We start from the raw sequence: 25,000 nt of genomic DNA, 5'->3' as shown, positions 1-25,000 counted from the left end.
TCTTCTTCTTCTCCTCCTCCACCTTCTTCTTCTTCCTCTCCTCCTTCTTCTTCTTCTTCTTTTTCTTCTTCTTCTTCTCCTTCTCCTTCTCATTCTCCTTCTTCTTCTTCCTCTCCTCCTCATTCTTCCTCTTCTTCTCCTCATTCTCCTCCTCCTTTCTCTTCTCCTCCTTCTTCTCCTCCTCCTCCTCCTTCTTCTCCTCCTTCTTCTCTTTTTTTGTCATACACAGTGATGTCACTGTCTATCCGTTAGTATCATTGTCTTTACTTTTCTCTAAATCCTCCTCTCCTCTTCATGTTTGGTATTTCAGCTCAGCCCTTGGACAACACCTCGCTCCACAATCACAACAATAAAAAAGGTTTCGTGCACAGAAACAGAAGCTCCAGTTTGTCAGCTGAAGTCGTCCAGGTGATACTAACTGTTCTACTGTTAAACACAAACCCTGGTCAACAGTAAAGATCCTTTGGATTAAACACCACTTGCTGTAAAATACAAAAAGAAGATGATTGATTTAATGAAATAAAATTCAAGATCATCACCAAAATATATTGAAATGCAATAAAAAAAAAACATTGAATCAATCATATGTGCAAATGAGTATCACACTTTTCCGTCTGCCTCCCACATTAGCTGAATAAAAGCTCCTCCGTTGGTGTCTTATGTGTGCTGGGGGGTCAGAGCCATAGGACGAGGGTTCAAACAGGAGACAGACGGAGGATTAAGCTGTATTTGAGACAAACGTCCTGCATTCTTCAGGCTTTGTGAAGACCGACAAAGTCAATATGAGATATGCACGTCTTCTGCCGGATTTGGCCGACAAATCTGGAGCATGACCGCTTCATCTGAGCACAGGAAATTGTCTGTCTGTGTCCATGAGTGAGTGAGTGGACGAACACCATGTGGACAAAAGTATGTGGACACATTGGACTCAGGTGATTCTGTTCTAACAGGGGTCTGGGTTTAACCCTTTAACCCCTGACGTGTCTGTGGTGAGCGTTCTGAATGGATGATTGATTTTAAATATTCATAAAAATTAAATCACTTGCTCAATAAGAAAATTTTAAAAACGTGCAGATAGAATAGACCTTGTGCTTTCCATAGATGATTGAGCATGCTCAGTGCACCCCCACCACACACACACACACACTTTTGTAATGGGGGGCAAAACACAGTGAGAGACAATAAAAACACTACCATATTTTCCGGACTATAGAGCGCACCTGAATATAAGCCACACCCACCAAATTTTAAAAGAAAAAAATATTTGTACATATATAGGCCACACCTGAATATAAGCCGCAGGTGTCCACGTTGTAACATGAGATATTTCCACAGACAGATGGGAAACAGACAGACTATTTAAATATTTATTTCCATACTTTCACTGCTTTTTTCCAAACAGTGGCTGTAACACTGCAGTAAAACGGCAGGAACAGGCTGGTTCATAAACCCAGAAAAGTCATTGATCTGTTTCTTCATCTTCCTTCTGCTCATTAAACCACTGCAGTCGTCTTCTTCAGTGTTCTTCAGTTGAACATCCTCACAAAGGCTCCGTCACACTCCTTCTGCGTCTCTCTTCCGTTGTCTCTCATTGTCTCTTCCATGCTGCAGCTCTACTTCCTTCTTGATTGGTTTGAACTTCAAAGCTGCATCATATGCATTTCTTTGTGTGTTTTCCATGATGAGGGTTTGTGCAAAATGATTGTTCAAAGTTCATCTTAAAACTTCTCCTCTTCATCACCTCTTCCATCTATCTGTCTTGCTTTTGTGCTTCCTGCTAGAGCGCCCCCTGGAGGACGTTAGCCCATAAAAAACTATACTTGAGCTGCATCGTTGGATAAGCCGCAAAGTTCAAAGAGTGAGAAAAAAGTAGCAGCTTATAGTCTGGAAAATATGGTAATAATAAAAATCTCCTCCATAAACTGTATTAACAGACTTGTGACCACTAGGGGGTGTTGTTTTGAATCCCAGAGGTAAAACACCTGAATTCAACGTGTCTCAATACTTTTGTCAATGTACTGTGTGTGTGTGTGTGTGTGTGTGTGTGTGTGTGTGTGTGTGTATGTGTGTGTGTGTGTATGTGTGTGTGTGTACTGAATCTGAGGAATTAGAGGCTTCGACCGCTGAAAACCAAACACACACTGCAGATTTGTGCGTGGGTTCCATGACACTGAGGCTGATCTGTGGGTGTTTTCTACCGTGGTGTGAGTCGGACCTGTGCGCCTCCAGGTCCGTGTGCCTCATGCAGCGGTAGAAGACTGTTTATGCGTCCTGTCAGTGGGATCTGGATCGGGGTCTGGATCTGGCTCGGTCCAGGAGCACACACTGTGGACTCATGTTACTGTCAGTGGGTTGTTGCACCTCTCACTGGTGTGATACTTCAGGCTCTCGCTTCCCCCCCATGTGACCACCTGCACAACAAACCTGAAACCTGGTCCACCTGGTCCACCTGGTTCCGGTCCAGTCCTGCTCTCAGGCCACTCCTTTACCTGTGTCTCCTTTGTTTGGTCCAAATCTGGGGCGTCCGCTGGGTGCAGCAGGTCCGTTGTTGTGCGCTTGAATCGACATTTGGATCTGGCACCGGTGTCGACACAAACCCTCCTGTTCCACTGGATCTACTGGAGCTCAGGTCTTTAATTACAGATTTTTACCTCTGCCAAGGAACGGCGGAGGATATGTTTTCATCAGGGTTTGTCTGTCTGTCTGTTAGCAAGATAACTCAAAAAGTTATGGACGGATTTGGATGAAATTTTCAGGAAACGTTGATACTGGCACAAGGAAGAAATGATGACATTTTGATGTGTGTGTGTGTATGGGGGGGGGGGGGGTCTGCCTTGCCTTTGTGCTCTCCAAGGTGCTTTTCTACTTAGATTTGATGACCGTTCCTGTGGTTTTGACACTAAGGCTACGTTCAGACTGCAGCCAAATGTGGCCTAAATCTCATTTTTTTGTCCATGTCACCTGTCGCCTGACTGGACCCTCTGGTGGGCCAATTTGGGCCTACGGGCCGCATGTTTGACACCTGTGAGTGCAGTAAAAAATGCAGCCATAGCAGTAATATCCAGAACACAAACCCCTCAGGTCTAAGATGATGTACAACAGCAGCATGTGTCACTGATGTTTGTAAAATACATGTAAGTTATGAAGAAGGGAGTGTTTGGAGGTGGTGGTTGTTCTGCAGCTCAGGCCTACGGTGAATAAAAAGAGAACAGTTTAGTTTAGCTCTGCGTTCACCCTGGGAACATGTCAAAGAATTCAATTTATTTAACCCATAAAGACCCAAACATCCACCTGCAACCAAAATCATTTACAGATATAAAAAGTTAAATACCTGTTGATCCATAGTTACCATGGAAACACTGTCACCTTCTACAACATTGATTCACCAGTAAAACTCACCGAGTTAGATCAATGACAGTGGATGAACACACTGGGTTTATGTTCAGTTATTATACAAAATGACCCAAAATTAATCCAATATTTATAAAATCTTAAATAGCATGAAAAAAATAAGCAATAAATTTACCAAAATTAAGTAAAAAAAAAAACAAAAAAAACAGCAACTCAAAAATAAGCAACAAACTGAACAAAAATGAATAAATCAACAAAATAAGTAAGTAAGTAAGTAAATTTTATTTATAGAGCACTTTTCACAGACAGAGTCACAAAGTGCTTTATCAATTCAAATCAGAATCAAATCAAGTTTACAGAGACCCAACAGAATCCTTCAGGAGCAAACACTTGTGATTGGTGACAGTGGAAGGAAAAACTTCCCTTTAACAGCAGAAACCTGGAGCAGACCCAGACTCCTGGAGGATGGCTGTCTGCCTTGACCAGTTGGGGTTAAAGAGAGAGAGAAAATAATAAGTAACATGACAAAAATTAGACTTAAACTGAACAAAACTGAAGAAAAAGTCATAAACCCATGGAATTGGATCAGTGACAGTGGATGGACACACTGGGTTTACGTTCAGTTATTGATATATTTTGTTGATTTCTTGATTTTTTTCCCCCTGATTTAATCTAATAACCTTTGAATTTACTCTGGACTTTTATGAGCGTCTACATGCTCAGTAAATTACATTTAGGAAAATACCTGATATTCACTTCAGAATTCAAAATACTGAGCAGAATATTTGAAAAACTGGTGATAAATCGCTTCAGATAAAGTTAAAAATAGAGACATAAAATCAAACATTGCTCTGGGTCTTTATGGGTTAATGCCTTCGGTGTCATTTTTGTATTTCATACATTCATCCAGTGGGGTGGGTGGGACCATTTGGAGGGGCCAGTTTAGGGCTGTAAGAGTGTGTGTGTGTGTGTGTGTGTGTGTGTGTGTGTGTGTGTGTTATTCCATGCAGTGGAAGCAGTGTGTATGATGTAATAGGCTGTGACTCGCTGTCCCTCCTCTTGGAATCTGGATGAATGGGTTTCTGTCCTCACATGTGTTTCGTGAACGCTGCAGAACTCAAATCACCACAACAAAAAAAGACTGAAAAGCCAAAAAAAACCCTAATTCACTCCAGGAACGTGTAGAGTTTTTACAGATGGGCATTTTAGATCAGCCGCTGACAGCCTGTTATTTTCTCCAACATGAATAAAGCGGTGCATGTGTGTGTTTGAGGAGCTCAGATCTGGTGTAAACTTCAGATTCAGTTCCTGGCATCGACGCCCTCAGGATGTTTTCAGTGTGTGAGATTCAGTCCAGCTCCGCAGAACCGGTCCGGCTGGTCTGGGTGCATGTCTCAGATCTGGATGGATTGCACATTGTTGAGTGTTTCCTGCTTCTGTGATATTACACATGTACTGTTGGTGCGTTTTTATGTCATAATGAAGCCACGTAGACCTGGTTTGTGCTCCTCAAACAGGATGATGTCCTGTATTTTTTTTTGTAACACACTTTTTATTGTTTTTTCTTTCTTTTCACCCATTTAACATTGTGCAGTGATACAAAGTGCTGTACAGAAGACTAAACACACAATAAAAAAAAAACAAAAACAATAAAAGGATTAAAAAACAATAAAAATCCTATAAAGAAAACAAGTTAAAATATAAAAACAGAAACAAAACTTCAACATTGCCTATGTTAGCAACTCCTTTTTATTTTCAGTGTTAAATTGAGAACATACATGTGGTGTACATGGAACCAAATATGGACATGGTTGGGGCGGTACGTCTCTATCGGGGGTGGGGCTGGTGGAGGGTTGTCCACAGTGGTGACGACCATATGACGTTAGTAATGATCGTACATCTGCGAAGCATTGGAGTGGTGCCAGGGCCAGCCAATCAGAGGTAGTGTTGGCTGTGATGTCATCACATGATCATGGCTTCAAAGACATTCAGGAGGAAAGGACGGATTTAAATCATTTCATAAACACCAAAACTGACCCCTCATGTAAACTGAACTTCCAACATATTTTATTTGGCCTTTCACAAACTGATAAAATAAATCCAGAAAAGAAAAAAAAAAAAAATTCATTTATTTCATTCATTAAAGATCCCCATTAGCAACTGATGATTCAGTTGCTATTCTTCCTGGGGTCTCCTCTACATTACATTACAATTTTAAATTTTTATATTAATCTTACACCATTCACGCCCACACACACACACACACACACACACACAAACACACACACACACACACACACACACACAAACACACACACACACAAACACACACACACACACAAACACACACACACACAAACACACACACAAACACACACACACACAAACACACACACACACACACACAAACACACACACACACACACACACACACAAACAGGACATATACAACAGCCCAATGCAGTTAAAATAAATAAACAAACAAAATAAATACTATACATTACTTTACATACATATATTATCAACCTTTGAGTTATTTTTGCCAAATTTCACATTCATTGCACTAAATTTGCACACCAGCATCCAAACGTTATTGTTTTTAAAGCACTTTTCTCCAATTATTTAGACAATTTAAAGAACATGATAAATTCTAAAGCAAATAAAATTAAAAAACTATGTCAAGTGTATAATCTTATTTAATTTGTATAATTCATATTTATACCTCGCGCATTTTTCATCTATCTATCTATCTATCTATCTATCTATCTATCTATCTATCTATCTATCTATCTATCTATCTATCTATCTATCTATCTATCTATCTATCTATCTATCTATCTATCTATCTATCTATCTATCTATCTTTTTTTAACTTAGATGTATTTCTATATATCTTAAATGTAAAATATATTGTGAATTTTTCTGTCCTTTTTTGATGAATACTATTATGTATATATACTGTTCAATTGTTCATTGTTCGAAAAAAAACAAAAACAAATTCAAATAGGAGTGCTAATGGTAGCTAGCATTAGTATGTAGCATATTAGCAACAAGCACTGCAAGTGTTTTCTCCAGTAAAAAAAAAAACAAAAAAAAAAACATTCAGGTGGAAAGGAAAAGGGACTGGGTTCAAATGAAGAAATACAATTTATATTTTAAAAAAAAACTTTAATTTTATGTTGTTGCCCAAAATTGTAGTTTACAACTTGAGTCGTTAAAGTACAAATAATTCCTCCAAAAGTACTGGAACTACTGGACGCAGCAGAAAATATGAGTGTAATTGAACTACCAACAAGTTAAAGTAAAACGGAGTTGAACTACATGTAGTTTAAGTCTCCATAAAACTGTAATTAAACATGTACTTTCAATCTGAATGAGACACAAAAATACACCAAAGTTCATGTTATTGAAGTAACAGATATTTAAAAACGTCCTCATATAACAGTTATATTTTCCTTTGAGTCCTTTAGGAGTGACAAAGACAAAAACAAGGCTTTTAGTTCAATTTTCAACTCATTAAGGGATGGGTTTTTTATTTTGCTGTTTACTTTTACGAATGTGGTTTTTACCCAAAATAATTATTCTGTTAGAAATTCTAAAGAGTTCCTCTGGCAAATTATTACAATATATTACTTGTTCCACATTCATGTAAGGTACTCGATCCATTTTAATTTTCATTTAATCTGCTGTGTCTTTCCAAAAGCGTTTTTTAATTGAACAAGAGAAAAAAAAGTGATCAATAGTGTCATCTTTCTGAGCAGAATCCACACAGCTCCATCTAAAACCAAAACATTTTTTATGTATTGTTCCTGCTGGGAAATAACTGTTAATAATTTTGAACTGCTTTTCTTTCCCTTTGGGGTGGGGTGGGTGTTGTTCTGAGGAACAGCATCTGAGGAAATGAAACAACTGCTAAACTTAAACTGTCTGAAAAACAAACTACAAATATTTTCTCCTCTATGACTCATTTAAGAAACTCCCATCCGACTGTGGAAACTATTTTCGAAGCTTCTGAAATATATTTATTATTTTAATGCTTGTTCTCTTTTTTTTTGGACTCCCCATGTTTTATCAGAATCAGAAAATCAGAAATACTTTATTAAACAACACAGTTAAAGTAGAGAAAAAAAGCAACTCAAAAGCAAGAAAAAAGAAATAAATAAACAATGTTATGTAGTTTTTGTAAATGTACAGAAATGTACAAAAGATTTACAAGGGAGTTACAATATTCCTGTTAGAATGTGCTGCTCTACTGAAAATACAAATGTGCAAAAATTACACTTGTTATACATCTTTATAGATCTTTTCATGACAATAATACGCATAGAAACAAAAGTACACTAACCGTTTCACAACAATAATGCACAAAAATAAACTGTCATTTCTTAGCAGCAATATACTTATCAAAAATAAATGATGTCCAATTCCTAACCATGCCCATATAAAAAACAAAAAATAAACTGTCCATTTCGTGTTAATAATACCCATATATAAAACAAAAACAAACTGTCTTTCATAACACAGACACGATATAAAAAACAAAAAAACTCTGTCCATTTCATAACAATAATACCCATATGAAGAAAAAACAAACAAAAATAAACTGTCCATTTAATAACAATAATACCCATATAAAAAACACAAATAATATCTGTCCATTTCATAACATTAATACACATATTAAAAAATAAACTCTGTCCATTTCATAATACCAATATTCATATAAAAAATAAAACAATAAACTATGTCCATTTCATAACACAAATATTCATATATAAAAAATAAACTTTGTCTATTTCATAACAAAAATACACATATAAAAAACAAAAATAAACTCTGTCCATTTCACAACACAAATATCCATATAAAAAAAATAAAAAAATAAACTCTGTCTATTTCATAACAATAACACCTATATGAAAAACCCCCAAATATAAACGCTGTTCATTTAATAACAATGATACCCATATAAAAAACAAAAATAAACTCTGTCCATTTCATAACAATAATACACATATTAAAAATAAAAAATAAACTCTGTCCATTTCATAACAATAATACACATATAAAAAATAAAAAAATACTCTTTCCATTGCATAACAATAATACCCATTTAAAAAACAAAAATAAATTCTGTCCATTTCATAACACAAATATCAATACAAGAAATAAAAAAATAAACTCTGTCCATTTCATAACAATAATACCTATATGAAAAAAAGACAATCAAAACAAAAATAAACTATTATTTTAATGCCTTGAGTTTTTTTTATATAAATGCTGATGTATGTAATGCCTTTCCATTTCCTATTACCTCTATGAGAAGTTGTATTATTATTATTATTATTATTATTATTATTATTATTATTAATAATAATAATAATAATAATAATAATAATAATAATAATAATAATAATAATAATAATAATAATTTATTTTATTTATTATTATTTTTTTTTACTATAATAACAAAAAACAAACGAGGAAAATTTTTTTTGAAGAAATGAACCGGGGAAGTCTCGCGGCATTTGGCCACCAGAGGGCGGGAAAGCACGAATCCTCCGCCGGCGTGAGTTAAGGAGGAGGACGTCGGTGTGCGTGCGGTGGGTTGGCCTTGACGGAGGAGGGCCTGAACTGATGACAGTTTCCACGGTTCCGCGTAGAAGTGAGAGCAGAGCACGCTGTCCTGACTCACACAGCACCGAGGAGTCCCGGTGTGGTCAGCCGCACACAGGACCCGCACTAAGGACCACAGCGGCGGAAGGACACAGGCACCGCGGGACGCATCACCTCCGACTGAAGTCAAGCAGAAAAAAGAGGGAAAAAAGAAAGAAAGGAAGAAAGAGCCAATGTCCGGGCTGAAGAAGAGAAACTCCAACTCCTCCGTGGACAGAGAGGAGGACAAGCAGGTCACGGAGAGGATGCTGTCCACGGCGGAGAAGGCGGCAGTTCCCCCGGGGACAGACGCCAACAACACCGGCACCGGCCCCGCCGCCGGGGCCAAGGCGGAGGAAGGGGTGGTCCTCCAGCGGACCATCACCCTGGTCAACGGCGTGGCCATCATCGTGGGCACCATCATCGGCTCGGGCATCTTCGTCACCCCCACCGGCGTGGTTCGGGAGGCCGGCTCCGTGGGCTTGTCCCTGATCGTGTGGGCGGTGTGCGGGGTCTTCTCCACGGTGGGAGCCCTGTGCTACGCAGAGCTGGGGACCACCATCTCCAAGTCCGGGGGGGACTACGCGTACATCCTGGAGGTGTACGGCTCCCTGCCCGCCTTCCTCAAACTGTGGATCGAGCTGCTCATCATCCGTCCCTCCTCTCAGTACATCGTCGCCTACGTGTTCGCCACCTACATCATCAAGCCCCTGTTCCCGGTGTGTCTGGTCCCGGAGGTCCCGGCCAAGCTGGTGGCCTGCCTCTGCATCCGTGAGTAGACCCGAGCCGAGCCGAGCCGAGCCAATGTGCCAATGCCACATGATGCAACTTGCCACATGATGCAATGTTGTGTTGATGGAGGTGCACTTCCTGTGTGTGTTTGTGATTATGTGACACACACACACACACACACACACACACACACACACACACACACACACACACCACGTGTGACTTAAACCAGTAAACCAGGAACCCACATTCAGACCAGTATGATCTGAGATGGGCCGAACCAGTACCATAAGAGTGAAGAAGTCAGATTACATCATGAAAGAAAGTGTTTTTATTTCCAAAGTTTCTTTAACTCACACAGACCCAGACCGACTTTTGAGGCAGTTCACATGTTTCTCAATGTTACAATAAATGGTCATAAATCACTTAACAAATGTTAAATATTATCCTCCTTATTTTGTGTTTTCTCAGTGTAGATCATGTATTTTCCTATATTTGATTCACTGGTCATGTAGATGTTCATAAAAGCTCAGATTAAAGGTAAGGGTTATTACATCAGAAACAGAGAAAAGTGGAAAAAGTGTCTTTTTCAGAAAATCTCTCATTAATGGGTTAAATAAGAAAGTGTTTTTATCTACAAAGTTTCTTTAACTCATACAGACCCAGACCTACTTTTGTGTCAGTTCCCACATTTTTCTCTATATTTAACATTTGTTAAGGGATTTAACACTGTTTATTGTAATATTATCTTCTATATTTTGTGGGTTTTTTTTTCAGTGCAAATAATCTGTTTTCCTATATTTAATTGACTGATCATGTTGATGTTCATAAAAGCTCAGACTAAAGGTTAGGGTTATTATATCAGAAAGAGAGAAAACTGAAAAAAACTGCCTTTTTAAGCAATTTTCTTATTAACTGGGTCTTAATGGGTTAAATAAGAAACTGTTTATATCTGCAAGTTTCTTTAACTCATACAGACCCAGCGCTACTTTTGTGGCAGTTCCCATATTTTTCTCTGTATTGAACATTTATTAAGTGATTTAGCACCTTTTATTGTAATATTGTGTTCTGTATTTTGTGTTTTTTCAGTGCAAATAATCTATTTTCCTACATTTAAGTTACTGATCATGTAGATGTTCATTAAAGCTCAGGTTAAAGGTTAGGGTTATTATATCAGAAACAGAGAACACTGAAAAAAAAGTATCTTTTCCAGCAAATCTCATTAACTGGGTCTTTATGGGTTAAGGAAGAAGAAGAAGAAGAAGAAGTTTAACTTATACAGACCTAGTGCTACTTTTGTGTCAGTTCCCAAATTTTTCTCTGTATTTAATATTTCTCAAATGATTTAGCACCATTTATTGTAATATTATCCTCCTTATTTTGTTTTTTCAGTGTAGATCATGTATTTTTCTAGGATTTTTTGGCAACCTCCAAATCAGTTTCCCTCTGCATTTAACCTTTCTTAATTTATTCACTACCATTTATGATAATATTAATCAGAATTTCTTTTTGTTTTCAGTGCAAATAATCTATTTTCCACATTTAAGTGACTCATCATGTAGATGTTCATATAAGGTCAGGTTAAAGGTAAGGGTTATTATATCAGAAACAGAGAAAACTGAAAAAAAGTGTCTTTTCAGCAAATCTATTATCATATATTAATTTTTCTCTCTATTTAATCCTTTCTTATGTGATTTAACACTATTTATCACAATATTATCCTCTCCATTTTGCATTTATTTAAGTGAAAATCAGGTGTTTTCCCTGTATTTATTTTATTGGTCATGTACTTTAAACATCATGCTGAGATTCCATTTGAGGGTTATCACACCAACAACAGAAAAAACTGGAGGAAAAAGTGATTTTTTTCAGTCCAATCTGTCATTTACTGAACATAAACCCAGTGTGTCCATCCACTGTCATTGATCCAACTCCATGGGTTTGACTGGGGAATCAATGTTGTAGAAGATGACGGTGTTTCCACGGTAACTACGGAACCTCTGAACGTCCAAATGGGCCATATCTGATGACCATGAAAAGATGAAGAACTGTATTTTAAACCAATTATTTACATGGATTGATTGGATTAGTGGATCAACAGGTATTTAACTTTTTATATCCGTAAATGATTTTGGTCGGTGGTGGATGTTTGGGTCTTTATGGGTTAAATAATGCGAATTCAAACTGAAATTTATAAAAAAAAATGTGCAATTTTAACAATAATATGCATCAGTTTATCATTTCCACATGCACATTACAGCTTACACATCACAGTGGATGTACAAATACACAAAACATTTAATAACAGATAGAATATTGGTAAAATTTCACTGACTTCTTTTAAGACATTTCAGGTTGTTCAGGTTATTCACATTATTTGTGAAAGGACAGTTTGTAAATGTCAATATTTTTATGGAATTTTACTTTTTTTTTTTTTACACTAAAAAAGAACATTTTAACCTATAAATAATTCAAAAATGTCTTTGTTTTAGTGTAAAAGTGTACAATTACATGAAATTGTGTTGATTTCCAAAGTTTTCTGTCACTAAAAAACACAAGTAACTTGAATAAATATGAACAAGCTGAAATGTGTTAAAAGAAATAAGTGCAATTTGACCAATATTCTGTCTATTACTAAATGTTTTGTGTATTTGTAGATCTACTGTGATGTGTAAATAATTAACTGAGGTTAAATATTGTTGAAATTGCACTCATTTTTTTTGAAGAAATTTCAGGTTGTGCATGTTATTTACAGTTTTTAAAAGCATAGTTTGCAGACGTAAACATTTTTCTTAATGTAATTTTACTTTTTTCCCTCTAAGACATAGATAAAAGTTGGAGTTGTCATTATTTATAGGTTATTATGATAGTATTTTACTGATCTGACCCACTTTAGATGTCGAACCTGAACTAAATTGATTTTAATTGATTAATATTTTCAGTATAGCGTAATTTTTGCATTTCAAAAATTCATCCCATGGGCTGGACTGGACCCTTAGGTGGGCCAGCTGGGGTCCACGGGCCTTATGTTTGACACCAGTGCAGTAAATACAGTACGTACCATAGGCAGGTGGTGCATGCACTGGTAAAAAGTTCTTCCTTGTTACATCAGCTCAATAGATGAGGATGCTCGCACACATCAAACCAAAGTAATAATGACCTAAGTTTTTGTTAAAACAGAGTTTATTTAACTGTCGTCATTATTTGTTGAACATTTAACCCATAAAGACCCAAACATCCACCACTGATAAAAACCATCTACTGATCTAAACTGTTTAATACCTGTTGATCCATTAATCCTATCAATACATGTCAATAATTGGTGTAAAATACAGTTCTTCATCTTTTCATGGTCATCAGATATGACCCATTTGGATGTTCAGAGGCTCCATAGTTACCGTGGAAACACTGTCATCTTCTACAACATTCATTCACCAGTAAAACCCATGGAGTTGGATCAATGACAGTGGATAAAATGAAAAAAAAGGAAGAAAGAAAAGGTACAAATAATGATAATGTGGACAAAATAGGCAACAAACTGAGTAAAATAAAGTAAAAGTAACAAAATAAACAAAAACAGCCAAAGTGATGAATAAAAGAAATAAAAATTAATAATAAATCAACCCAATAAACCAAAAACTGAACAAAATTGAAGAAAATATAATGAAATAGGAAAGAAAATGTTGAAAAATAAACTAAATAATCAAAAAATGCAACAAAAATGAAGGAAAATTAATTAGCCAACAAAATGAGCCGGAACAGCCAAAGCAATCAATAAAATTAAGAAAAGGAATTTAAAAAAAAAAGAAAAAATAATCAGCAATAAGCCACAAACTGAACAAAATTTGAGAAATATGTTGAAATAATTGGTGTAAAATACAGTTCTTTATCTTTTCATGGTCATCAGATATGACCCATATTTGGACGTTCAGAGGCTCCGTAGTTACCGTGGAAACACCGTCATCTTCTACAACACCAATTCACAGATAAAACAAATCATTTTTATGTTGAGTTAATGATATATTTTGCTGAAAAAGTCACATTTTGCTCAGTCTTGATATGATAAACTTTCCATTTAGTTTGAGTTGTTATGAAAATCTACACCATCAGTAAATGAAACAGAGGAAAATACCTGATTTTCACTCAAATATCCAAAATGCAAAAGATAAAAGTATAATAAATTGCGCCAAATCACTCAGGAAAGGTTAAATATAGAGATGAATAAAAACAGTTGTAGGTTGTAAAGAGTTCATGTAGTTGGATTCATTATATAATTTATTGCATTAATAACACACGGATGCTTAACGAACCTTTTCAAAGACTTTAAAAGTGAATATTGGTTCCAAATATTAGGTATATACAATAAAAATTGTAACAAATTAAAACTATACTCAAATATTTGGCATAAAAGCAGATCTTTACATAGGGTTTTTTCCCCTAAAAGTGCGGTAATCAAACACAGTTATCATGAAAATTAGAATTTAAACGGTAATACTAACCGTCGGCAATTTTACCGCGGTTTATCGTTATAGCAGTAATCGTTACATCCCTATTTGGATGTAAACATTTTCACCAAATAATTGTACTTTTTTACTGTTATTAATTCATTTTTAAGTCATTTAAAATGACTTTGTATGTATTTAAAGCTCCTTCATTTATTAGCCCCTTTTTTTGTTACTCCAGGCAGTGGGAACACAACATTTAAAAGCTTTCTTTCCCAGTATTAGTTAAGTACTGGTGAATTTTCATCATTCTGAATTAGGGATGTAACAATATGAAAATTTCATATCATGGTAATTGTGACCAAAATGATTATGGTTATCATTATTATCACGGTATTGTTGAAATTGTGCTCAAAATTTTCAAAAAGTACTGATACACACACTGAAATAATTTAACCAAGTTGTATTTTGAAAAAAACAAACAAACAAAAAAAAAACTAATAAAATAATTGGCACAATGCAGAAACATTCTAATATTAACCCTTAGTGGTCTGAGCCTATTTCATCCATTTTTTCAGTCCTTTTGATTTTGCCTTTATATACTATAGAAACAAATGTTTACTATCCCCATGTTTAGGATCTTTTTTTTTTCAGCACAACTTCATCTATTTCATCTGCCTATTATTTTTTTCACTTTAACCTACTATAAAAACACAAAAGGACAGAAAACAAAAAAAAAATAAAATCCCATTTGAAAAATGTATATAATTTATTGCATAAATAACATACAGATGTTTAACGAACCTTTTCACAGACTTTAAAAGTGAATATTGGTTCCAAATATTAGGTATAGAAAATTAAAATTGTAATAAATTAAAACTTTACTCAAATATTTGACATAAAAGCAGATCTTTACATAAGCGTTTTCTCTGGAAAAGTGTGGTAATCAAACACGGTTATCATGAGAATTAGAATTTTAATGGTAATACTAACCGTCTGCAATTTTACTGCGGTTTATCGTTATACCGGTAATCGTTACATCCCTAGTCTGAATATTATTATATATGTTGTTTTGAGTCTTAATAATGAGATGAACCTGGATTATTAGGTTTACTGTGCGCACTTTCTGATTTTAGGTGTTTTTCTTCCAGCCACACAACAATCCTCCTCCAGCTCTGTGTGGATACATGCTTACGTATGACAGTATGTACACGTGTATGTGTGTGTGTGTGTGTGTGTGTGTGTGTGTGTGTGTGTGGTGTCAGCCTGTAACCCTAGTACCTAATCTTCAGATTGACTGAAGGCTAAATCCCAATTGAGACCACATGACAAGGCCAGGGAGCGGGAGCCTCCTCGTCTATGTGTGTGTGTGTGTGTGTGTGTGTTTCATGGGGATTACCCGCCTTAATATGTGTGTGTGTGCATGGCTGTGGTGTGGGCAGTGGGGTGGTTCGGGTCAGTGAGGGGCCGAGAACCAAATCTACACACACACACACACATGCATGCACGCACACACACACACATGCACACACACATGCACACGCACACACACACACACACACACACCTCCACAGGTCTTTTGTGGAGCAGGTTATTGGTCCGTTTGACTTGTTTCTGTGGGAATTCAGATCATTGTGCTACTTTGCATTCACTTGCATCAAGGTTATTATCGTTAACGAAAACTAATGAAATGACGAAAACTAGAATTGAAAAAACATTTTCATTAACTGAAATAAATAAAAACTAGAATTAAAAGAAAACATGATAACTAACTGAAACTGAATTGTGTGTTTACAAAACTAACTAAAACGTATAAAAATTAGGGATAAAATTCCCTTCGTTGTCGTCTTTGTCAACGTAGTTTTGATACGAAATCAATTTATTTCGCTCTAGCAATTTTAGCTAGTGGCACCATACAACATTTAACGGTCCGTCATTTGTGTTCACTTGTGGTTTCTAGTCGTCTTCTGGTCCCCACTCTACCTGGAAACATGGAGACTAAAGTTGGGAGAAAGCAGCAGAGTCCTGTCTGGGATTGATTTGAATACGACGACAGAGAAGAAGAGAAAAGAGACGACTGAACTACAACTAAATTAAAACTAAACATTTAGAAAAAAATGAAAAGTAATAAAAACTAGCAAACCTGCTCTAAAAACAAATTAAAACGAACTGAATTACAGAAAAAAAGTCAAAACTAAATAAAACTAAACTATAACGAAAAATCCAAAACTATTATTACCTTGGCTTGCATGCATGACTCATACAGTGCATGTATATACTGTATATAAATACATACCCATGCATTAGCCTGGCTTTGGGTGAGCGTGGATGACAGGCTGTGTGTGTGTGTGTGTGTGTGTGTGTTTGCAGCTCTCTACTGTACTCAGCCTGCCTGGGTCTTTGTCCTGCTCTCTTTAACACTGGGCCTCATTGTGCTTTGTCTCGTCTTTCTGTTGTGGCCCCCGACCTGATTTAGGAGCTTTGAAGGGACCTGCTGCTTTAGTTAATCACTTTTAATGGGGTCCGGGGTTAGGGGTCGCTTCAACAAGTGTGTGTGTGTGTGTGTGTATAGAAAGTACAAACAGAGTACATGTGTGTATATAAAAAAAAAAGTGTATAGTGGGAAGGGCTTCACTCCCTCAGGAATTTGTTTAGCAGTTGCCTCCACTGCTTACTGTAGAAGTTAGACACACATAGGGCTGTGTATTGGCAAGAATGTGGCAATACAATACAAATCACAACACTAGGATCATGATATGATATATCACTATATATCATGATACTGTTAAAAGGCAATTTTTTGTCATTTTGTTTTTTTAAATGATTATTTCCTTGAAGAATTGAATTCCAGCAGAAATCTGCACAAATACTAAACACATTTTTATTTGATCCCAACAGGATCTAATGTTCTATCACCAAATGTTCCTGTGTTGCACCTGAAATTCTGTTTTACAGATATTACGGTTTCAGATCCTGTTCAAATGTTCAGATTCTATTAGTTCACAACTAACATCAGAACAGGATTTGAGTTCAATCCCAACAAAGGAATGAACATTATTGAATAAAACAGTGTTAAATAGTAATAAATAAAATGTAAACAAAAAAGTAAAACAAAAATGCACCTCCACAATATCTGCATTTGAATAAATACCTAAAAATATCGATACAGTACTTTTTAATATCGATACAGTATTGTAAAATGAAATATCACATATTGCAGAACTGATATTTTCTTACACCCCTAGACACACACATGGTTTTAAAGAAAAGGCTAGTTTTACTGTACTTGCCTGATACAAATCTCTCCATTACTCAGTATCAGTTGAAATTACTCATATGAAACTGTCTGAGGTGTAGTGTGGGCATGGTGTGAGTTTTCTCGTGTGTGTTTTGAGCTGACTTACTAAAATCTTTTTTTGTGGTTGAAACTGAAACAGGATCTTACTGTAAGTCGTGTTTGAGCCCCACTGTTTACAGTCTCCCTGTTTGTCTTTGTTTTTCTCGTTGCAGTCCTCTTGACATTTGTCAACTGCTACAGTGTGAGGGCGGCCACCAGAGTGCAGGACTTTTTCGCGGCGGCAAAACTTCTGGCGCTGGCTCTCATCATCATCATCGGCTTCGTGAAGATCGGCCTAGGTAAGAATGCTGCATTAGACAAACACACTGCAGGGGTCTTGGTTCTGCCTTTAGTTTTCCCACCCAGAGAGTATGACAACATCACTTAACTTTACGTTCACACTTTATCATCTAACTGAAAATGAAAAAGCAATACATTTACCCAAATTAAGTAAAAAAAAAAAAACAACCTAAAAAAAAGGCAACAAAATGAACAAAAATGAATAAATCAACAAAATAATAAGTAACATGAACAAAATTTGACACAAACTGAACAAAATTGAAGAAAAAGTAAACCCATGGAGTTGGATCAATGACAGTGGATGGACACACTGCGTTTATGCACATTATTATAGAAAATGACCCAAAATTAATCAAATATTTAGAAAATCCTAAATAGCTTGAAAAAAAGCATTACATTTACCAAAATTAAGTCAAAAAAAAAAAAAAACCTAAAAAATAAGCAGCAAAATGAATAAAAATTAATAAATCAACAAAATAATAAGTAACGTGAACAAAATTAGACACAAACTGAACAAAATCGAAGAAAAAGACATACATTATTATAAAATTTATACATTATTGTTGAATTATTATTATTATAGAAAATGATCCAAAATTAATCAAATATTTAGAAAATCCTAAATAGCATGCAAAAAAATAAGCAATAAATTTACCAAAATTAAGTAAAAACACTAAAAAACTAGAAAAGTGCTTGAAGAGTGCAGACCTCCACCAAGGCAGATCACCCCCACCACCATCACCACTAAAATTTAATCATTTTCTCCTTGTGCCAGTATCAACATTTCCTGAAAATTTCATCCAAATCCATCCATAACTGTAACCACTGGGTAACAAACTGTCCCTAAAATCCTCCAGCTGCACCGTCTATGAAGCCAGCGTGCTCAGACTGTGACCCACACCCATTAAACACTGCCCTGAGTTTATTGGTGCAGCCTGAGTCACATGACCTAAAACAGGATGTGGTTTGGTTGTAATGGGTGTTCTGCCCATTTCTTCAAAGCAGCTGTTTTTTTTAAATACTGATGTGTCTTTACCCGCCACCTTGATGTAAAAAAGCAGAAATGTAAGGAATCTGTGTCACTCACAGAACATAAGAAAGAGATAGATAGATAGATAGATAGATAGATAGATAGATAGATAGATAGATAGATAGATAGATAGATAGATAGATAGATAGATAGTAGTGCAGCAGCATGACAATAAAAATACAATATAAGAATAAAAATAGAAAACAAGAGCAAACACACTATACATAATAAATTAGAAGTATAAAAACTGTTAAAAAAAAAATCTAATCAATTTTTTTTTTTTTTAATTGATAGCAAACGAGTGATGTACTAATGTTGGCTGTTTTATGTCTTGTTTCTGTCACCTGCGTAGGAACTGCAGATGAAAAGTAGTTATTTTTACTAATTCTGGCATATTTGCATAGGTGTATTTTTTTATACAGCAATGTTCATAAATGTGCATGGTCCCTATTAAATAAACCAATAAAAAATAAAATTAAAATAAAAAAAAATCAGTAAGGTGCAGCAATAAACTGTAATGTGCGAAGTAAAATCCAATCCAACTTTTTTGGTAAAGCACTTTAAAACAACCACAGTGGACCAAAGTGATGTATAGAAAAATAAATAAAAACCAAAATAGCAGAGTAAAATACAAGAATAGATTAAAAGACATAGAACAATTGTAAAAAAAAAAAAAAAAAAAAAAGAATTTTTGCATAAATAACATTCGAGTGTATAGTGGAAATCTGTTCATGACCAGGGTTTTGACATCAGATGGTGGTGAGTTATTAAAAGCTGTTATTTCACACTTAAAACAACAGATAAAGGAAAGGTATAAGCTGTAGGTGCAGTGTAAGAAAATATCGGTATCACAATATTTCACTCCACAATACTAAATCAATATTAAAAGGTACTGTATCAATATTTTTAGGTATTTTTTTAAATGCAGACATGGCTGAGGTTCATTTTTGTTTTTTTTGTTTTTCCAGCTCTTTTATTTCTGTATTCGCATGGGTATTTTGTTCTGTTTGTTTGTATTCTACAAAAGTAGTATTGTGATATTGCAGGTCATAAATGTAGTTTTTTTGAAATTGATAACGTTGTTTTGTTAAATAATGGATACTTAAAGCATCCTAAAAACACTTTTTACTGTCTGAAAGAGGCAATTTTTTTTTTTTTTTTATTGGGAATGCACAAAAATAATGTTCTGATGTTGGGTGATTCAGGGACTGAACACAATGGATTCTTTTCACAATAGAATACGAACATTTAAGCAGAATCTTAAACTGTAATGTCTATAAAATATTATTTCTTTCTTTATTTATTTGTGTGGGGTTTTTTTGTACTGGTAAAGCCACATGTTAAAACTTTATTTATCCAAATGCTGCAAAATAAGTTTTCCAGGAAATAATCTTTTAAAAAAAAGAAACAAACAAAACAAAAAATATCGCCTTGTTAACAGTATCATGATATATCGCAATATATTGTATTGTGGTTCTAGTATTGTGATTTGTATTGTATCACCAGATTCTTGCCAATACATAGCCCAGGTTTCCAGATCTTTTTTCCTTTTTTCATCCTTGTCTGTCTAATTGTATCCTGGACCAAAACTCAGACTGTATTTCACTTCAGACAAATTGAGCTAAAGTTCATCTGCATCCTGTCTCCGTTTTGTCCACACCGCTCGTCTGTATGAGGCGAGCAGCCGGTGTTTGGCTTCCTGGAGTCGGGCCGAACTCCTCATTAAGGCCGCAGGATGTTGTGAAGTGCAGCCAGACACAGGAGGATGGCACAGAGGAACCAGACAATAGCGTTAAAGTAGAACACTGCCTCTTTCATTTGGAACTCCACTCATTAGCAGCAAGGAGTTTGGAGTCGCACAAAGATGGAGACTTGGCCTCTTTGAACAAATGAGAACTGGAACTGGTGTCCCATTCACTGTGGAGGGTTTCCTGGTGGTCTATTATCACAACAAGTCCAAAGATGGAGTCAGACGAGAGGCTTTAACGGTGCCTTCAGGAGGAGAACTGTGCACCTGCAGAACACTGAAGACCTAAAGGCCGGATCTACTAAAGGTTTACGTGTATTAAAACTAGGGATGTAACGATTACTGGTATAACAATAAACTGCGGTAAAATTGCCAACGGTTAGAATTACCGTTTAAATTCTAATTATCATGATAACAGTGATTGATTACTGCAGTTTGAAAACTAATGGTACTGCTCATTTCCTGGAGAAGCAGCAGCACTCCAGGCTCTATCTATCTATCTATCTATCTATCTATCTATCTATCTATCTATCTATCTATCTATCTATCTATCTATCTATCTATCTGTCTATCTGTCTGTCTGTCTGTCTGTCTGTCTGTCTGTCTGTCTGTCAAAAAGAAACTCAAACAAGTCGAACTTAATCTGGAAAATGGTCAAACAATGGCCATAAGGGGCCATCTGTAATGCACATTTGTATATTTGATTGTTTACATGTTAATCTTTTAATGTTTCTGCAACAGAAAGTACATTGTGGCTATTATTTAATTTATTTATTTATTTATTTATTTTTCAAAATACAACTTACTTAAATTATTTCAGTGTGTGTATTAGTACTTTTTGAATATTCTGAGCACAATTTCAATAATATCACGATAATAATGATAACCGTGATAATTTTGTCCCACTAACCGTGATATGAAATTTTCATATGGTTACATCCCTAATTAAAACGTGTGCAAACTCTTGCACACACAAAAAAAATTTACAAACTCATTTACTAATAGGGCTGTGTATTGGCAAGAATCTGGCGATACGATACAAATCACAATACTAGAAGCACTCGGAGAGCACAGACCTCCGCCAAGGCTGATCAGTGCCCCCCCCCCCCCCCCCCCCCCGTGGGCCCCCCCACCCCCGATCACCACCAAAATTTAATCATTTCTTCCTTATCCTATTTCCAACAAACCCTGAAAATTTCATCCAAATCTGTCCATAACTTTTTGAGTTATGTTGCACACTAACAGACAGACAAACAAACAAACAAACTAGAAGCACTCGGAGAGCACAGACCTCCGCCAAGGCTGATCAGTGGCCCCCCCCGTGGGCCCCCCCACACCAAGGAGGTTATGTTTTTGCCAGGGTTTGTTTGTTTGTTTGTCTGTCTGTTTGTCTGTCCGTTAGTGTGCAACATAACTCAAAAAGTTATGGACAGATTTGGATGAAATTTTCAGGGTTTGTTGGAAATGGGCCCCCCTGTGGGCCCCCCCACCCCCGATCACCACCAAAATTTAATCATTTCTTCCTTATCCCATTTCCAACAAACCCTGAAAATTTCATCAAAATCTGTCCATAACTTTTTGAGTTATGTTGCACACTAACAGACAGACAAACAGACAAACAAACAAACAAGCAAAAACATAACCTCCTTGGCGGAGGTAACTAGGATCACAATACGATATATCACGATACTGTTAAAAAGGCAATTTTTTGTTTGTTTCATTTTTAAAAATGATTATTTCCTTGAAGAATTGAATTACAGCAGAAATCTGCACAAATACTAAACACATTTTTATTAATGATCAAAACAGGATCTAATGTTATATCACAAAATGTTCCTGTGTTCAAACTGAAATTCTGTTTTACAGACATTACAGTTTCAGATCCTGTTCAAATGTTCATATTCTATTAGTTCAAAACTAACATCAGAACAGGATTTGAGTTCAATCCCAACAAAGGAGCTAACATTATTTAATAAAAGAGTTTTAATTAATGATTAATAAAATATAAACAAAAAAGAAAAACAAAAATGAACCTCCACAATATCTGCATTTGAATAAATACCTAAAAATATTTACACAGTATTTTTTAATATCGATACAGAATTGTCAAATTAAATATCTTGATATATTGCAGAACTGATATTTTCTCACACCCCTACTAGGATCACAATGCAATATATCACGATATATCATGATACTGTTAAAAAGGCAATTTTTTTTAAAGTGATTATTTCCTGGAAGAATTGAATTACACTAGAAATATGCACAAATACTAAACACATTTTTGTTTGATCCCAACAGGATCATGCATTTGAATAAATACCTAAAAATATTGACACAGTGTTTTTTAATATTGATACAGTATTGTGAAATGAAATATCGTGATATATTGCGGAACTGATATTTTCTTCCACCCCTACTCCCAAAACTTGGCTGTCTTCCTGTTTGTGTCAGTTCTTGCAGGTCTTCAGGTTCGTGTCGTAGAAATTAGTCTAATGCTCATAAAAGCTGTGATTTTTCCGCTCCTGAATATTGAAAGTGACATAATACCGTTCTATTTCCTTCCCAATAACTCCAAACAGTCACTAGATACCTGTACGATTCACTTCCTGTCATGCTGGCAGTGTGTTTCCTGCCAAAGCCTGCTGTGCTCCTATGGCCGCCCGTCTTAATGTCGGATGCTGTTCTCCTCAAAGAAAGGCAGAGAGGCGAAGGGAGACCCAGGGAACTTCAGATCAGAATGACTTTTTTTTTCTGGTGGGAGAGGAAACAGAAATAGACTGAGCTGTGAGGGACTTCACAATGAGGGGAACCCTGTGCACTGGAAAAAATATCAAAATCTGACCAAGTGTATTTGTCTCATTTCTAGTCCAAATATCTCATCACTTAAAATCAGACAGAATCACCTACAGAGGAACTTTTCAGTGAGACAGTTTCATGTAATTTTACTTTTTTTATGCTAAAACAAAGAGAAAATGTGGAGTTGTCATCATTTATAAGTTAAAATTTTCTTATTTTACTTCCATTTGAGATCACATTGGCCTGCATGTGGCCCTTGAACTTGAAAAATTAGAAAAATTTGGAGTTATTATTTATAGGCTATTATAATAGTATTTCACTGGTCTGACCCACTTGAGATCATATTGGGTTGGATGTGGCCCCTGAACTAAAATGATTTTGACATCCTTACACTGGAAAAAAGTCTAAATCTTACCAAGTGTATTTGTCTCATTTCTAGTCCAAATATCTCATCACACTTAAAATCAGACAGAATCAGGGGGTTAGGGTTAATCTTCAGATCCTAATTTCTTGTAGGATTTCAGTTTGTCCTAGGACAAACTAAAATTTCAATCTGTCCTAGTAGGATTTGTAATCCTACTAGGACAGATAGGAATTTTAGTTTGTCTCCTACTGGATTTCAATCTCTACTGTGACATATATATATATATATATATATATATATATATATATATATAGATATAGATAGATAGATAGATAGATAGATAGATAGATAGATAGATGGATAGATGGGTCATTCCATATAATTTCATCAAGTGGTCCCCACCTGACCCTCTCAGATTTTTCTAAATTTTTTACATACTTATAGAACATTATATATGATGGGAAAATCCAAAATTTCAAGGCTTAAGTGTAAATAGTTCCAAAGTTCTGACCATTTGAAGTAGGTAGGGGGTACCCTAAAATTGCGACCAAAATTAAGACTTGAAATTTTCAGCTATTTTCAGGTTTCTATAACTTCTGAACAACAAGAGCTAGAGGTCTGAAATTTTCAGAATCATTTCACAGGAATCTATAGTCCTAAGAAATGTGAAAATATGTACTTAAAATTTATAATTGTATGTTACAGAGAATGACAAAGTTGAGATTTTATCCATCGCGAACTTCTAAAATACTACTTTTGGCCACTCATTACACAAAAACTAATCATCATATTCATTAGAAATTTGATGTGCTATATCTGGTCTACTTAGGGAATGGATCTGTAAAATTAAGGTCCTATGTTATGTTATGTATGATATATGAACAGCTAAAACTCAAAAATATCTGTCCGACCTTCGGATTCCAAGGTCAATATCAGCATGTAGGATAGGTAGGATCACAAAACGAAAGACACCATGTGAAAGTAAAGGAACTGCCCTAAATTTGGACACCAGGCACAACTTGCTTCTATAAATCCTTCTATGTTAAAAGTTCAAATTAAATGTGGACAATTTCGGCTAAAATATGGGATTTATAGAAGCAAGTTGTGCTTGGTGTCAAAATTTAGGGCAATACCTGTACTTTCACATGGTGTCTTTTATTTTGTGATCCTACTTATCCCACATGCTGATACTGACCTTTGAATCCGAAGGTGGGACAGATATTTTTGATTTTAAGCTGTTCAT

The 25,000-nt window shown here is 35.6% G+C and overlaps 1 protein-coding gene across 1 annotated transcript in view; it reads left to right on the top strand.

Moving 5' to 3' along the window:
• The first annotated feature begins 9,018 nt into the window (after positions 1-9,018).
• Positions 9,019-25,000, top strand: part of LOC115421181 (large neutral amino acids transporter small subunit 1-like) — a 53,941-nt gene continuing 37,959 nt past the window's right edge. Inside the window, exons 1-2 of the mRNA XM_030136927.1 lie at positions 9,019-9,777; positions 17,691-17,816. Coding sequence (XP_029992787.1) covers positions 9,201-9,777; positions 17,691-17,816 — 703 coding nt within the window. The 5' untranslated portion in view covers positions 9,019-9,200. The remainder of the gene's footprint in view (positions 9,778-17,690; positions 17,817-25,000) is intronic.

Source organism: Sphaeramia orbicularis, chromosome 6 (genome assembly GCF_902148855.1).
Source record: "Sphaeramia orbicularis chromosome 6, fSphaOr1.1, whole genome shotgun sequence".
NCBI lineage: Eukaryota > Metazoa > Chordata > Actinopteri > Kurtiformes > Apogonidae > Sphaeramia > Sphaeramia orbicularis.
This window is presented reverse-complemented; position numbering and strand designations above follow the sequence as displayed.